This window comes from Paramisgurnus dabryanus, chromosome 12 (genome assembly GCF_030506205.2).
Source record: "Paramisgurnus dabryanus chromosome 12, PD_genome_1.1, whole genome shotgun sequence".
In the NCBI taxonomy this organism is placed as follows: Eukaryota; Metazoa; Chordata; class Actinopteri; order Cypriniformes; family Cobitidae; genus Paramisgurnus; species Paramisgurnus dabryanus.
The window spans coordinates 32,960,713-32,976,230 of NC_133348.1; the positions used below are offsets into that span (position 1 = coordinate 32,960,713).

Sequence of the window (15,518 nt, forward strand, 5' to 3'; positions counted from 1 at the left end):
AGATTTTGTAAATTACATTACAAGTGGCTGTGGACCATATATGGTAAAGATGAAGCTGTGTGTGTGTGTGTATCTATAATAAATCCACTAGAGGGCGTCACTGACCGTAAATTCACTAATAACTCATCCATACAATCATGACAAACAAGATAAGGGGTCCACAACCTTTTTGTGAGCAAGGGCCACCACAATGGATCAAAAACAATCTGGAGGACTACTTTTTGATATAGTCTACTCAAAAAAAATTTGTGTTACTTGTTGATTTTATTTTATTTGTTATGTTACTTTTAGTATTGTTTAAAATGTTAACGTTTGTAAACCAAGCCAAGCTAATATAAAAAAATATTACAATTAAGACTATTAAAAGAATATGCTTTGGCAGGCACCTCACAGACTCTGTGCGGGCACCACGTTGGAGACCCCTGGGTTAAACAAAGCAGCTGATAATGAAAGTGTTGAAATAATTAAGTGAAATTGAAAGTATTTCAAGTATATCAAGTATATACAACACCAGTGTTCAAGTATTTTATTAAGCATTAAGCATACAAACTACAAAAAGTTGGTATATTTTGCACACTGATGCATTTTTAAACAGCTAATCCGAAATCTAAAATAGCTTGATAAGAAAGGTTTATAAATGAGCAGAGGAAGGAGTTATTGGAAGCGGGTGAGAAGGTTCCTCTGAGGTCCTGACTGAGCTCCAGTCTGTTGTTGTTGTTGTTGTAATTGATGACGGAGCTGTTGTGAGTATGGATCTTCAAGAGACTTCACAGACACTGTGGTCTTAGGTCCCGTCTTCCATTCAATACCACTGGTGTCTACAACTGAGGCCTCAACGGTCACAATGTGGGTGCCCAGGATGGAGATGTTGAGCAGAAACTGCGTGCTGAAGTAATCATTATGAGGCTCCACCTTCTGCTCGATCTCATTCATCTTGGAATCAAGAGGAACCTAAAATCATAAAGTAGAGCAAGAGGATGATATTAAATACTTGCAGCTGTTCTTTGGATAGGAGCTTGTCTTCTTTTAAATATCCTGATTTATCCTTTAAAATGCTGGAATGAAATCCAAAGGAGATAAACGTCTCGGTTGCCTCACCTTAAAGTCAGGTCCTGGTTTTGTCTGTAAAGTCGAACTCACTTTCAGACAAACGGCCTGAATCTTCCGGAACAATCCTGGCGAGGAGCCGTGCTGCACCACCCCTTCCACCTTCAGAGTCAACTGCTGGTTATTCTGCACTGGGATTGGCTCGTTGGGTGTACGTGGGGATGGAGAGAGGGCAAGCTGGTACAAAAATATTTTAAAAAAATATAAATACCAATGCTCAAAGTCTATTCTGCATGAACTATACTGATATACAGTCAAATATGTCTTACTTTAATACTGGTGGACTGGAGCTTTTGGAAGAAATATCTCTGGAATGACAGTGGTACCTTCAAAATGGCTATGACAGCATCACAGAGGCACCCAGTGTGCTTCATACAAATAAATAAAAAAGATGTCAATGCAAAACAAAATTCAGCAATGTTTGCCGGTGTCATAAGCAATTCTGTCCCCCCTTACTAATATTCATGTTGCAGACAGGTCAGTAGTTTTGTGTCATCATCTGCTTTACAAAAAACAATACTTTTATTTTTGTAAATTATTAACATGCCTTACGAAATTTCGTTTTTTATAGGAAAATTGTAGTAATAATGGCTTATAAATGATCATTTTAATGTATAATTAAACTATGTAGCAATCATGTTTTTATAAGTAATTTATTAACTTTACACAGTACAAAAGTGGAAAGGGTACAATATATAATATCTAAATAATAAAATGACACAAGCAAAGTGTAAATCTCACCAATTTAAGCCTTATTTATATACTACCATATGAAACATATAATTTAAAAGACATCAATTGTAATTTTAACAACGTTCTAACTACATAAATCATAATGCGATTTGGTAGGAATTGTAATAATAGGGCGCTAAAAAAACTACCCATGAGAATTTTTTTTCAGCCAATGTAAATCACACAGAGTCCTAAGTAGGCAGAATTGCTCATGACACCGGTGCAACCAAAAAGTAAAGTCAGCCATGGCTTGTAAAATTACCAGGTAAGAGACGGGAGGATGCTTCCTGCTCAAGTTTTCCACTTCCTCTAGGACGTGATTGAACACAGCCAGCATCTTCAGCTCATATTCACTTTCTGCTTGAACAGAGCCATGTGTGCCAAACTCCTGGAAGCTGAATCACATACTCCATATGAATAATAACACATTTGCTACATTAAATCTTAATGTATGAAGTTGTTCAATGACAATCTGCTAGTCATCCAAGTTTAGAACAAAACTAAATAAAGATTTGCATTTTCTGAGAAAAAAAAGCCACAAAAACACCCAAGAGAAGTGTTAAATCACTCAGGTGAAATTAAGATTTGAGGACCTGTATGAATGTTTCTGCAGGAATGAAACAAAGTGAGAACTGTAAAGAACAACACAACTAGATACATTTTGTTTAAAAGGGGTCATGAACTGGCATATTTTATTATTTGCACTGTCCTGTGTGGTCCACTAAAAATGGAATCGTCAATGCTCTCACACCGCCCTGTCACGTCCGGTCTGCTTGCCAAGCGGGTCAAAAAAACACGTGTTGAGTGCTGCGAGTCAACCTCCTCTAACTTCGCTAGCTACAGCCAGTTAAAAGATAGCATGGCAGATGCAGGAGACACCACACAAGATGCTCTTTTCATGGGAAACGAAAAAACAACACTCGCCCCCACCTTTAGCCGAACTTAATCAGAACAGAGCATGTACGCGTACACAGCAGAACGGCGTCTGTGCCAGGAACGGTCTTTCTCTGAACTGAGATCTGTTTAAGTTTCACAACAACTTATTTTGGTTGCTTAAGAGTTATGAAAACAGCATTTAAACATGACTTATTGGGGTATAGTCTAACAATCTCATCTGACGTTAATAAAAGCGAGTTTAGGTGCAAAATACTGACAGGAATGTTCATCTGACAGGAAGTTTTGTTTTATCAGGTATGTGCGTGTACCATATTTTCCACTGGCAGCACTACTAACATGGCAGGGCATCTCTGGGTTCAAGATCAGATATTATATTTCATAAAATCTAGTCTAAAAATAGCACAGCAAGCTGTTATAAAAAAAAGAACCGAAAATGTAATCGAATCGAGAATGTGGAGAATTGTGACACCCCTATTCTACAGTAGTATTTTTTCTACTATAGAAGTGAATGATGCTTTTGTTTCAAGGTGAATTTGAATTTTCAGTTTAACCCTTGTGGGTTGTTGAGGCCATTTTTGGGTTTTTTATGTCTTAATTTGGCCACAACTTTCTATGTGTTTCAGCAAATGGAATGATTTTCGGAGATACATCTTATATTTACACATATTTTGAGAAAATGATTTGAAATTTTTCAAAAACTCAACAATATACCGTAGGCAAATTTACTACCCTTTCGGGTTGTTCGTGGACAAAAAAAGCCACTAAATTAAACGGCTGTAAAAATGTATCAGATGAATATTTTTTCCACATTTTTTTTTCATAAATCTGTTAATCGCCCTCAGTACTGATCAAAACTACCAAATGCTTAAAACAATTCCATGATTTTAACTCTTTCATGGCCAAGTTCATAAGTGGTGTCAATGATTTGATGAAAAAAAAACACAAAATTACAGATTTTCAATATAAAAAGTGATTGTGACTGGATTTTTTAAAACCTTTTCACAGTCTTGGGCTTGTCAAATATTGGTAAAAACGTTGGCTTTGATGCATTTTTAGTTTTTGTGCAGCATCAGTTTTTATATTTTTCTCCCTAATTAGTTGTTTGTGGCTTTTTTAATGGTGCCACATGGTGATCAACAGTAAAAATGACAAATTTGACCTCTTAGCAAAAGGAAAAACCACCAACAATCAAAAATGCATGATTATACGGTGTCATGGCTTTGCAATCAAAAAAATTTGTTATAATGGAAGTCAAGGGGCAAAAACAGTAAATGAGGGTGTAAAAGAATAAAAACTGATGCTGCACAAAAACTAAAAATGCACCAAAGCCAACGTTTTTACCAATCTTTGGCATTCCCAAGACTGTGAAAAGGGTAAAAAAAATCCAGTCCACAATCACTTTTTATATTGAAAATCAGTCAATTTGTGTTCCCCCCCAAATCAGTGACACCACTTATGAACTTGGCAATTAAAGAGTTAAAATCATGGACATTTTGTTAACATTTGGAAGTTTTGATCAGTACTGAGGTTGATTAACAGATTTATGAAAAAAATTAGAAAAAAATTAATTTGATAGTTTTTTTCAGCCGTTAAATTCAGTGGCCTTTTTTGTACACGAACAACCCGAAAGGGTAGTGAATGGGAACAACCCACAAGGGTTACAAAGCTACAATAAAAGATGTAACATTCATATCTTACCTGGCTGTGTGTGGATCAAGTATTAAAGCCTCAATGACATACGACACAAGCAGGCAGCTTTGCTGTTGTCTGACAAATGTCTTAAAGAAAGTAAAGATTTGTGAACTATCAGTTTAATAACCACATTACTGTATGTTATCCCTAGCATTTTACTACATACAACAGGTGCAGACTGACAATTTTCATCATGTTCTACTTTTTACAATGTAACATTTTCATTCATTCTTAAGAAAAAATCTTTCCACCTGGATTTGTCTTATCCCTCATTAAGTACCCCAGTAGCATATATTTAAGGAAAAACTGATGGGCCATTTCATTATTTTAAAATAATGCACACCCAAGGCAGTCATGCTGCGAGATGCAAAGCGGAGTGTGCATTATTTGAAAATAATTCAAAGGAACTGAGTCAATTATTCCTCTTATATCACGGTTACCACAGACATTGCTCTGGTGGTTATTTTAAGACAGGTCAGATGTGCATTTTACAGAAAAATAATCAACACCCATGGGACATTTCTCAACCAATCAGAATAAAGCATTCATCAGCCCTGTGGTATAAGGTGTGTTATTCACCCCATAACAATAATTATTTACATCTATATCACCTTATTATTTTCATTATCACACTGACTGTCATTAGCAAAAGAAATCCAACTCTTAAACAGTGTTAATAAGTCAGAATGCATGAAATAGCTTTAACCCCCGTCCCCAAACTAAACAAGGACATAGATTAAAAGGATACAGTTCAACATTTCGCAGGGTGGCATAGTCTGCATCAAAAGACGACTGATACAGGTCAGCATAGCGAGCTGCCAGACTTCTAAACTCATCCATGGAGAATTTCATCTGAGCAAATAAAAAATAAAAACATACACTGAACACATTATAACTGTAAGCACATCTAAAAAAAAACTAAAGACAAATGTTAAAAGTGGCAGATGCAGAGATGTGTATGTATGGGCACCTGTGTTGAAATGCGTCCGCAGCGCTGCAGTTCACTGCCTGATGACAGGGCGATGGTGGTTGCGATGGCAGGAGGTGGGCTTGTCTTCAGACTGTTACAGGTGCAGATGAGTTGAGAGAGAGCCTGTAGCGTGTCGATGCGCAGCTTCACAAACTCACATTGAAATGTCAGAGGACTGAGAGGAGTGCTGGCGGCCTGCAGCCGATCACAGAATATCACATTTATTTACACTCGCAGACACAGAAATAGCCAAATAAATGTAAGCAAATGTTGCTGAAAGAACAAAAGTTTGTGATTCAATTCTTATTTAAATTGATCAGTGTAGTTGATATACACAAGATGTGTAAAATAAATGTATACAATGTTAGATACAAGTCCTTGAATTTTTGCCGGGTTGCCAAAGCTCTCCACACAGGCGTCTTTAGCAAACCAAAAATGTTTCTTATGCAATGCTACGAGACACGTTATCAGTGTCGCAAACCTTAACTTCTGCATTATGCATTCTGAACGTTATGCATTACGGGAAAATGTATGCATTACGGCTAACCGTGTGCATAAATACTGCTTATGTATTGAAATCTTTGATGAGCTTAACTAATTAAATAACACTGCTGACTTTGCAGTTTTTGGAGTTGCATGTGGACAGTGATTTTACTATAACATGGCACCAAAAGGACAAACAAAACGATCACAACTATCAAATTCTGACCGTGAGAGATGCGATTCCCTTCTGGTAGGATTTCAGAGCCTCAGAGATGGCCGTCATGGCTGCGCTGTAATCTCCATCCGACAGGCCGCTGAGACACTGCTCCGCCTGAGAGAACTCCATCAGACTATTCAACCAGAAGTAAAAGTGCTCGGACGCAACACGAGTACGAAGGCTCTGGTACAACTCCCTTGAGAAATCATGGCAGCCCTGTAGACATAGGAAATGATTTAAAGGAATTACCGAGCAATGGCAACACAATGTACATCCGTTTCCCTCATAGTAATCTTACCATGCGGGACGCCTGTCTGGCAATGCGGTACACGGTCCATCCGTTGGCCACATTCTCCAACTGCTGTCTTATCACGGTCTTAACCTCCTCAGAGAGCGATGCTTGACTGGCTACAAATAAAACTGTTGCCAAAGAAACCTGAAGAAGAAAAAAATCCTCAAAATTACAAACAAATAACTTTTGAAGTGGCTTTCCATGAAATAATTTGCTCACCAGAAGCTCCTGCTGTTTCTCTGAGGCTCTGTGACTGGCCACCCTAAAGAGGTCCAGCAGATTTCCCAGCATTCCTTCTGCCAGCACCGGCTGCTGTGTTGCTATGGCAGCCAGGGCCTGACACATGAGCACCCGCGCAGAGTCGCATGCGCAGTGCAGCTGACCCAACAGCAACTCAACGGAGCTCTGACTCAGATGTGGACAGCTCTTCAACATCTTCACCAAAGAGGTGAGTGCCGTCTGAGGTACAAAGATTTTAAGAGATTAAATAAAGTGAGAAAGGTCTATGCCCTGTACAAAATGGTCTTCTTGATACAGATTTACACAAACTCTTGGGTCATTTAAACACTGGCAGTGTGGTATAAAAAACTTGTAATATGAAAGCTGTCATGTGAAGCCGGGAGCGCACCAGGGTACCTAACCCGTGAAGAACCTGGTCTGAGCTCGATTGCAATGGAATTGTGGAATGGTTCGCGTGAATGTAAGAGCACCTCGGACTCGGGTGCGCCCTCGTCCAGGAAGCAAAGTAATGTGTTCAAGCCAATGATGTCGATCATACGTTTCCGCAATGCACGATTTCCATGACAAAGACACATATGCGCAGCTTTTGCTCTCTCTGCTGTGCATGACAACACCAACATATTAAAAAACAAAAATATGTGTTGTGATTTACATCCTCTTATAAGTGCACGTTTATGATGACGTGAGATTACACATATGTATTGGGTTTGATTGAATGTAGAGACCGATGCTGCGGGAACATTCACACCGAGCTCGGACCACAGTAAACGAGCCCAGTATGAAACACCCTGAAATGGAGCAAACTGTGAAAGTATATTTATATATGCTATTTATTTATATAATGTTTTCCATTAATCATTAAGGATACTTTTCTTTCCATAACGACGTAACAAAAAGCAAAAAAAAATTCTTTCACATACACAACAGCGCTGTCAAAGATCATTGTTACACGGATCTAGAAAAATGAAAGAGCGCTGTATTATGCATGCCAGGCCAGTAGAAGGCGATGTTACTTTGTAAAGAAACACTACATCCTGCGCAAAAGTATTAAAAAAAATACAATCAAATTAAGACGGGCGAAAGCATCAAGCAGTTTTATTTAAATGGATGATGAGGTTCTTTTATTACTCCATGTGAACCTGTACTATAAAGCGCAAAGATTTTCTACATTTTGTTAAGCCGCACATATACACATGCACATGATGCTACTGTTATCAACGATTCATGTTTACATAACTTACACAGAGTTTTCAAAAAACAGTTGAGGTTTCAAGATCAGAGCCACTATTGTAAGCGAAAAGCCAAACCGCATAAAAGCCTTCCTGTTTATAGCTGAAATGTTGTTGTGTCATTATACTGTAGATCAGGTGTTTTCAAACTTTGTCAGCCAACCCATTTGACCTCAATAATTTACTTAAAGCTGTCAGTTTTCTGACATATTGTAGTGTTGTGTAATTGTCACATGACATTCAGTTAGACAAAAATAAAATAAATATCTTTTTTTTTAAATATATCTAGTGTTTTATTTAGATTTAAAGAGAATCTATTTACATTTTATAATCAGTTAGTTTTTCCCGGACAGCAACGTAATTGTGAATGAGTTTGTTTGTTCCCTGGCTGTATTTCGGAGAGGACTGCTTTACAAACAAGGCTCAGTTTGACGCCGGATTTTCCACTTTTTTACAAATATTGGAGCGGTCAAAACTTTTAAAAGACCCCGTTTAGGAGTCACAACCACAGGCGTAAGTAAATAAAAACCTCACGCGTTTTGTTTGCAATCACGCATACGTGCATGTAATGTAAACAACACCAACAACAGCACTTTGTACAGCATTTACAACGTTAACACCTTTGAAAACGGGCAAATGCAGTTAAAATTATTTATTATGATAAATTAAGATTATGTTGTTTTTTTATTAAAATAGCGGATAAACAAGCAAGGATTAATTACCTGATAGAGCTGTCCTGGTGTAATCGTTGCTGCTGTTTTTCCTGTTCGTCCATTACTAACTAAGTATCCGATTCTGGATCATATTTATAATATAAGGCTGGTTATTTAAAAAAAAAAGTTTTTTCAAAGTTTGATTTCCATCTATGTCGGGTGTAAATCCAAAAGTAGTATCCAAAGCTGCGCGTACTCGTAACTCTTCAGCTCCGCCCACCGCACGCCTTCAAGTGTTCCACCTTTTACGCCAAAAATCGGAAAGGCTGTTCTTTCTATTATAAATCTGACAAAACGAAAGACTCTTTGGACATATAAATGATGAAATACTACTTAATATATAAGCAAGATTAACACTAGATTGGCAAAAACGTTTTGTTTTATGTCAGCTTTAAAGGAACAATATGTAGTATTGTGGCCAAAACTGGTACTGCATTCACAAAACTTGTGGCTAAAACTGAGATTCATTTAAAAGTCCCACATTGCACCTTTAATTGTTTTTCATTAGCTCAAGAAGAACCCCCTGCAATTCCCTTGTGAGCCACCAGTTTGGGGAAACCTGCTGTAGATTATTGAAGATGTGTTGCCACACCATTAAACAAATGAATTGGTATTATCTTTAAGTTGGTATGTGCACCAGATCTCTGGTCATTTAGCCAAAGGTCTAGATATACAAGACTATCAAAGTGTGGACTCTGAGAACCACAAGGGCATCATTTAGGACAGTAGGACTGTATACACAAACGTCTGTTTAAAACTTACTTTTAATGTAGCTTGTGCAGTTTTACTGTCATCTTGAGTACAGAGCACAATGAGAGACTCCATGCCCATGACGGTGTCTTGCTCCAGCTGAATAACCTCTGATGAATTACATTACACACAGAAGCAGAAGTAATTTGTTATTGAGATATTCTCTCTAAAGTGGAGTACTTCCATTATACAATTCTGTCATCACGCAGAAATAAAGATGACATTCTCATGACAGTCCACCAACCTTTGTCCGGACAGGAAACGGCAATGTTGGTCAACACTATGATCCCATGTGCCGCCACCGCCAGGTTACTATGGTAACAGCACTCCTGGGCGAGTTTGACCAGATCAGTGTGGCGAGGAGTCGGGGACGACTCACCTGTGTCAAACAAATGTTATATTGACTTCTAAAGCCAGAATTTGACCAATTGACGACCATAACTTTCTTTTTTGGTCATGTCTATATTATCAAATAGTATTGCATATATTATATGAATTTGGAGTGTACCTGTATTAGGGCTGAAGTACTGTTTAATAGCAATGGTACCCGACAGTGTGGAGAGAACAGACACAATGCCCAGTTTCAGACTGTTGTACGGTGTGCTGAGCGCACACTCACAGAGCACCTGCAAACACACAACACCACAGCAACAGACACCATTAAATACCTCCACATGCATGTTTTATATTTAGGCAATGTCTGTGCTATATTGTACATATAATCACGACTGAAAGATGATGTAATGCACCGCATTGCATATAACAGGACATCTAACTTGTAAACCTATCTGTAAGTCACCAACTTCATTGCTTTAATGCATGAGAGTGATTACAATTTTGGGTAAACCAATCCTTTAATAAAACTGGGTCTCATTCAGAAGTACTTGCTTACATTTTTCCTACATTTTTATACGCACATTTGAACTTCTTACGAAAAATGTTTGCCTAATTCACAACCCGTGCGTACGCACATGAATTTGTTCTTAAAGAATCCCCATTTAATTGCTAAAAACAACATTATTTTATGTATTTGGTATAATACAATGTGTTTGTGTGGTTTATGGTTCAAAAAACACATTATTTTCCACATAGCATTCATTATTGTTGCTCCTTTATGCCCTACCTTTCTAAAACACGTTGATTTTGTACAAAAATCACTGTTCTGAAAAGCACAGTGTCCTCCAATTGGCCAGCTAACCAGTATGCTGTGATTGGCCTGAATACCTTCTGACGTCAGCTGGACATGTGACGCTTCTTATCGTATTCTCCTTAAGTTGTGCGTACGCATGCTTAGTGAATGAGACCCATTGATTTATTTACTTTTGAAGTAAATCAATAAATTACTTCCTTCCGTTGGAAAACATAAACCGTTTCCCAAGACCCGAAACACTTTTAAAAAAGTATTAAAAAATTTCATTGGGAACAGGGCTCAACGGAAATTATTTTTTATACTGGCCCAGTTTTCACTTGCCCTGCCAAAATTTTCACTGGCCCCAATAAAAATAGTCAGTGTCACATATTTAAAAAGAATAATTCAAAAGTCAAATATAATTGTATACATATACAACAGACATGTTCCAATGAAAAAAAGGCTCCCAACTTTTCTGCTTTACCTGTAAACTGACAGCAAATTGTGCAAAATATTGCATCGTTTCTTTCGTCGTGTTTTACCCGAGTAAATGTCTGCTTCCAAGATGTTAAATAATATACATTGATGAAAATATATTTTAGTGACTGAGGGTGAAGCACTGGCCCGATTGGGAAAGCGACAATACTTTTTACTGGCCCAAACGTCTCTCACGCTTGCCCCGGGCCACCGGGCAGTCCTTTATGTTGAGCCCTAGGGAAGCTTTGGGATCACAGTTGTTTACATTCAGCGAAATTGTCTATACTCCCGTATCGTGAATAAACCACAACTAATGGTCAATTTGCACCAGTGAGTTGGTCATTGGTGCAAATTGGTCAAGTCATGGTTTACCATGCATCATGGATGTGCAGTCAACAAATCTGGAACAACTCCATAATTATATTGTTCTTATAAAGACCCAGATCTCCAAGAAATTCACAGCACCTTGTTGAATCCATGCCACACAGAATAAATTCAGTTCAATAGGGGTACGATCCATACGAGCAGGTATACCGAATACAGTGGTCTGTGAGTGTATATAAAGCAGTTACAACAAACTGTCCCAAAAACAGTGAGTGCCTATCTAACCTGTATGCTTTTTCTGGTCCACAAGTGAGGGGCTTTTCTGGCTAAGAGCTTGAGGTCCTGAATGGCAAGTCTCTTAACTGCTCTTCTGGGGTCTTCCTTCAAATACTGCAGAAGCAGATGAATCTACAAGTGATAAAAAAACACTGAATAAAGAGGAGCAGACAAAAATCAAAAAAAAGGATTCCATAAATATGGAAGGATGTGGCCTTATATCACAAAACAAATCATTTTAAATCAAAAGGGGGCAAAAGTTACAATGTAATTATGTTTGCTCAAATAAAACAAAGAAATGACGCAGTCTGACCTGTTCAGGGATATCGACGAGAGAGGAGGTGGCCAGCTGTGTGAAGGTGTGCAGGGTGACGATGAGCATGGCTGTATTTGGGTAGGAAGACACCAGCTTATGCAGTAACTCTCGACTGCAGGACGCCAGACCGGCATCATGATGCATGTGTTGAAGCATGGGAATCAACTTGAGCTTCAGCTCCACAGGAGTGTCCAGTCCTTCATTCAAGACGCGCACAGACAGTGTTCATCAGTCATGGATTAAATCAAATAAGATCATTAATGCAAGAATGATGTTGCATACCTTGAATCATCTCGCTAATCTTGTTGCAAATTCCTGCTGCAAAGTCTCTGTAAACAAGAAAAAAAAAGGCACAAACCATATAGCCAGTGTACCACAATAACATAAACATAAGAATTTCCTTTTCCAAATTTGAACATGTTTCGAAGCAGATCCTGTGAATTTGACATTTTACCATTTACCATCACACTGATAAAGCTCCGCCCACAGCCACTGACTGACAGGTTAGTTTTACCCAAAAGCTTTCTAAATGCTTTTTAGCACATTGTGGCACATACGCTAAAAATACTATAAGCTCAGACTGTATTTGCAGGAATCAGATCTATTTTTAACCAAATGCACACACTTTCTATCGGTAAGGGAGTGAAGGCTGTAGCTCATTTGCATTTAAAGGTACACATATGAAAACAGCGCTTTTTTGCATTTTGGACATGCTATAATAAATGATCTGTGGGGTATTTTGAGCTGAAACTTCATAAACACAATCAAGAGTGATCTGACTGAAACCATACACAGTCCTCTACTCTCAAATCGCTCTCACGGTCCTATGATGTCACACTCATCAGACTCATTCGGCCAGCAGCCATATCACCCTGTAGCCCAAGACAGCTTGCCCACTGAAGCTAAGCAGGGCTGAGCCTGGTCAGTACTTGGATGGGAGACCAACTGGGAAAGCCAGGTTGCTGCTGGTAGAGGTGTTAGTGAGACAAGCAGGGGGTGCTCACCCTGTGGTCTGTGTGGGTCCTAACACCCCAGTATAGTGATGGGGACACTACACTGTCAAAAAGCCCTGTCTTCCGGATGAAACGTTAAACCGAGGTCCTGACTCTCTGTGGTCATTAAAAATCCCAGGATGTGATAAGAAAAAGAGTAGGGCTGTATCCTGGCCAAACTTGCCCATTGGCCTACTAATCATCGGCTATATCACTCAGTCTCCTCTCCACTAATAAGCTGGTGTGTGGTGGGCATTCTGGCGCAGTATAGCTGCCATCGCATCATCCAGGTGGATGCTGCACATTGGTGGTGGTGGAGGAGATTCCCCCATTCATATGTAAAGCGCTTTGAGGTCTGCAGAAAAGCGCTATATAAATGTAATGAATTATTATTATTATTACTACTACTGCATGGTGTCACCGAAGTCTAATCTTGTAAGTTTCTGCCTAATTAGTACATTCTGGGGGTAGCACAATGACTGGAAGAGAGAAAACACTACTATAGCCGATTTGTTGTTGATGGTTTTAAATTGAACATCATTGCATACCTATTTAGCATTTTAGTATGACAGTCCTGACATTGCACTCTTACTTTGAGTGTGATGAGAAACTAGCAGCTGCAAAAATCGCCGCCTCTACTTCCACATTGTCGTGAGAGTCCAGACTTTGTCGGATGCTGTGGTGGGCATTTTTTCTCTCTGGGATAATGGAGGCAAGACTTCCAAGGATCCTGTCAAAATAAACAGACACATATTGCGTTTTTGAACCAAACTCACCAAATATAAAGTTTTGAGGAAGACAGTGAAAGGATTTGTACCTGAGGGTTATTGCTCTGGCAACAGGATCATTGCTATGGATGACAGAAAACACTCTTTTGACAAACTCGTCCACGTTTAGGATCTTCTCCAAGTGTTTCTCGCTCAGCTGGGTGACCTTCAGCACACAGAGCCTAAGAAAGTTGTTCCTGGTGGGATGGAGACAATTTATTATTACTAGATTCAGAATTTTCACTTTATACAGTTTTATATTACATAAAACATGAACTCTTAAATTAAAATAAGATGTGTTGAATGCTTTATTATACACCTCTTTTAAACGTGTCCTCATGTATAGCTCAGAGGTAGAGATCCACTTATGTATCTACAGTAAAATTATATTGTGTGTGGACAGCAGGTAGACACTTACCCAAGTCTAAAAATGTCTGCCAATTTTAGGAAGGCAGAGTTGATGAGAATGGGAAAGGGGTACTTCTGAAACAGCTTGGGAAAGAGGACCACAGCTTCACATTGTTCCCCGAGCTTGCAAGACCTTAAACCTTTAATTGTGAAGAAAAAATAACATTCAACGCCACAGATAACGTCTGAAGGGCTGTGTCCATTACAATGACACAATACAATTAATTTAGATGAAATATCTATAATGAAACTGCTAACTACATTATGGAATTAAGGTAATATACAGGGGTTGCTTGAACTGATCAAAGCAGGCAGGTAAACAAACACACGTGCACCTTTATCGAGCTCCATTAGCGCTGAATTGGCATCAAGTTCCTGTTCGCCATAAGCAGCTTCCAAAAGAAACGAACGCGCTGCCGACAGCGACATTATTTTTATTACGCTGTGTACTTTAAATAATCTGAGAAGATTAACTGCTGTTAAATTTAACGTGTTATTTATTGTTTTAGATACAATGACTGCTCGAAGTTTGAAGTGAGCGACCCCGGCAGCAAAGCAGGTCACGTGACTTGCGCCATTCGGATATTACGTCATCTCTTGTCGACATGAAAGAAACCGCTGGAAGAGAAAACTACAAAAGGCGGGTACTGAAGAGGGCGTGGTCTGTTGCATCTCTCTCAGCCCTGATTGGTCATGTGACGTCAAAAATAACTAATAATATTATTATTCCTGTTTATCTATCATTGTTGTATCATATTTGAGATGTGAATGTTTTACCTGTTCATGTTTGTATTTATATTTTATTTTGCTAAAACATACGAAAATGAACACAAGAAATAACCAATAAATAAAGCAATTCTTCTTATACATTGAAATAGCATGAATACATTTAGATGTTATATAAATGCATGTAATAATAAAACATCTATAATAACACATTGGATAAAATGTTTTATTTTTACACGTTTTATTAATGTAACATTAGGGTTTTTTTATTGTTTGACAAAACATTTTTTTTAAGTTTTTTATTTTTTAACAATTTAAGACAACAATGAACAGATAACAGGGGGTAGACGGACATCACAGTTTACAAAACATACAATACAATCAAATATACTTTATAACAGAATTAAGTATATTAAAAGTTTTTTGAGCTTTTGAATTTAAAGGCTTTGTCATATTGTCAAAAGCTTTGTATAGGGACTTAATGTCTGTAGCAAACATTCTAAAATTAGGTTTAGAATGAATGGATCTGGCTTTATGAATATGAAATTTTCCTAGAAAGAAAAATAATAGTCTCTGAAAATTCAACAATTTTTTTACAGCATAGAAAAACCGAAAAAGTAACATCGGACAAAAAGGATTTTGAGAATGGGCAATGAAAAAACAAGTGTAAAATAGATTCATCTTCTATATTACAAAATGAACATAAAGAAGACACATTTTTTAAAAATTTGCTCAAGAGTTAATTGCAAGGGTAATATCGGTGTACAATCTTGAACTGGAG

The 15,518-nt window shown here is 38.1% G+C and overlaps 1 protein-coding gene across 1 annotated transcript; it reads right to left on the bottom strand.

Moving 5' to 3' along the window:
* Positions 1–512: 512 nt before the first annotated feature.
* On the bottom strand, positions 513–14,600 carry ints7 (integrator complex subunit 7). Its single transcript, XM_065268864.1, has 20 exons — positions 14,347–14,600; positions 14,022–14,151; positions 13,654–13,800; positions 13,429–13,566; positions 12,127–12,173; positions 11,842–12,041; positions 11,538–11,660; positions 9,831–9,948; positions 9,567–9,701; positions 9,335–9,432; positions 6,610–6,849; positions 6,397–6,534; positions 6,108–6,314; positions 5,399–5,593; positions 5,177–5,280; positions 4,435–4,503; positions 2,102–2,234; positions 1,377–1,475; positions 1,099–1,284; positions 513–951 (listed from the first exon to the last, which is right to left on the bottom strand). The coding sequence occupies exons 1-20, from the start codon at positions 14,438–14,440 to the stop codon at positions 655–657; spliced, it is 2,898 nt and encodes a 965-aa protein (XP_065124936.1). The 5' UTR covers positions 14,441–14,600; the 3' UTR covers positions 513–654.
* Between the last annotated feature and the right edge of the window lie 918 nt (positions 14,601–15,518).

Excerpts from the sequence above, each read along its gene's own strand:
- ints7 (XM_065268864.1), bottom strand. The coding sequence starts at position 14,440 with ATGTCGCTGTCGGCAGCGCGTTCGTTTCTTTTGGAAGCTGCTTATGGC. Across the intron at positions 9,949-11,537 it reads GGACCAGAAAAAGCATACAG|GTGCTCTGTGAGTGTGCGCT; the intron begins GTTAGATAGGCA and ends GTGTGTTTGCAG. Across the intron at positions 9,702-9,830 it reads GTACTTCAGCCCTAATACAG|GTGAGTCGTCCCCGACTCCT; the intron begins GTACACTCCAAA and ends TGTTTGACACAG.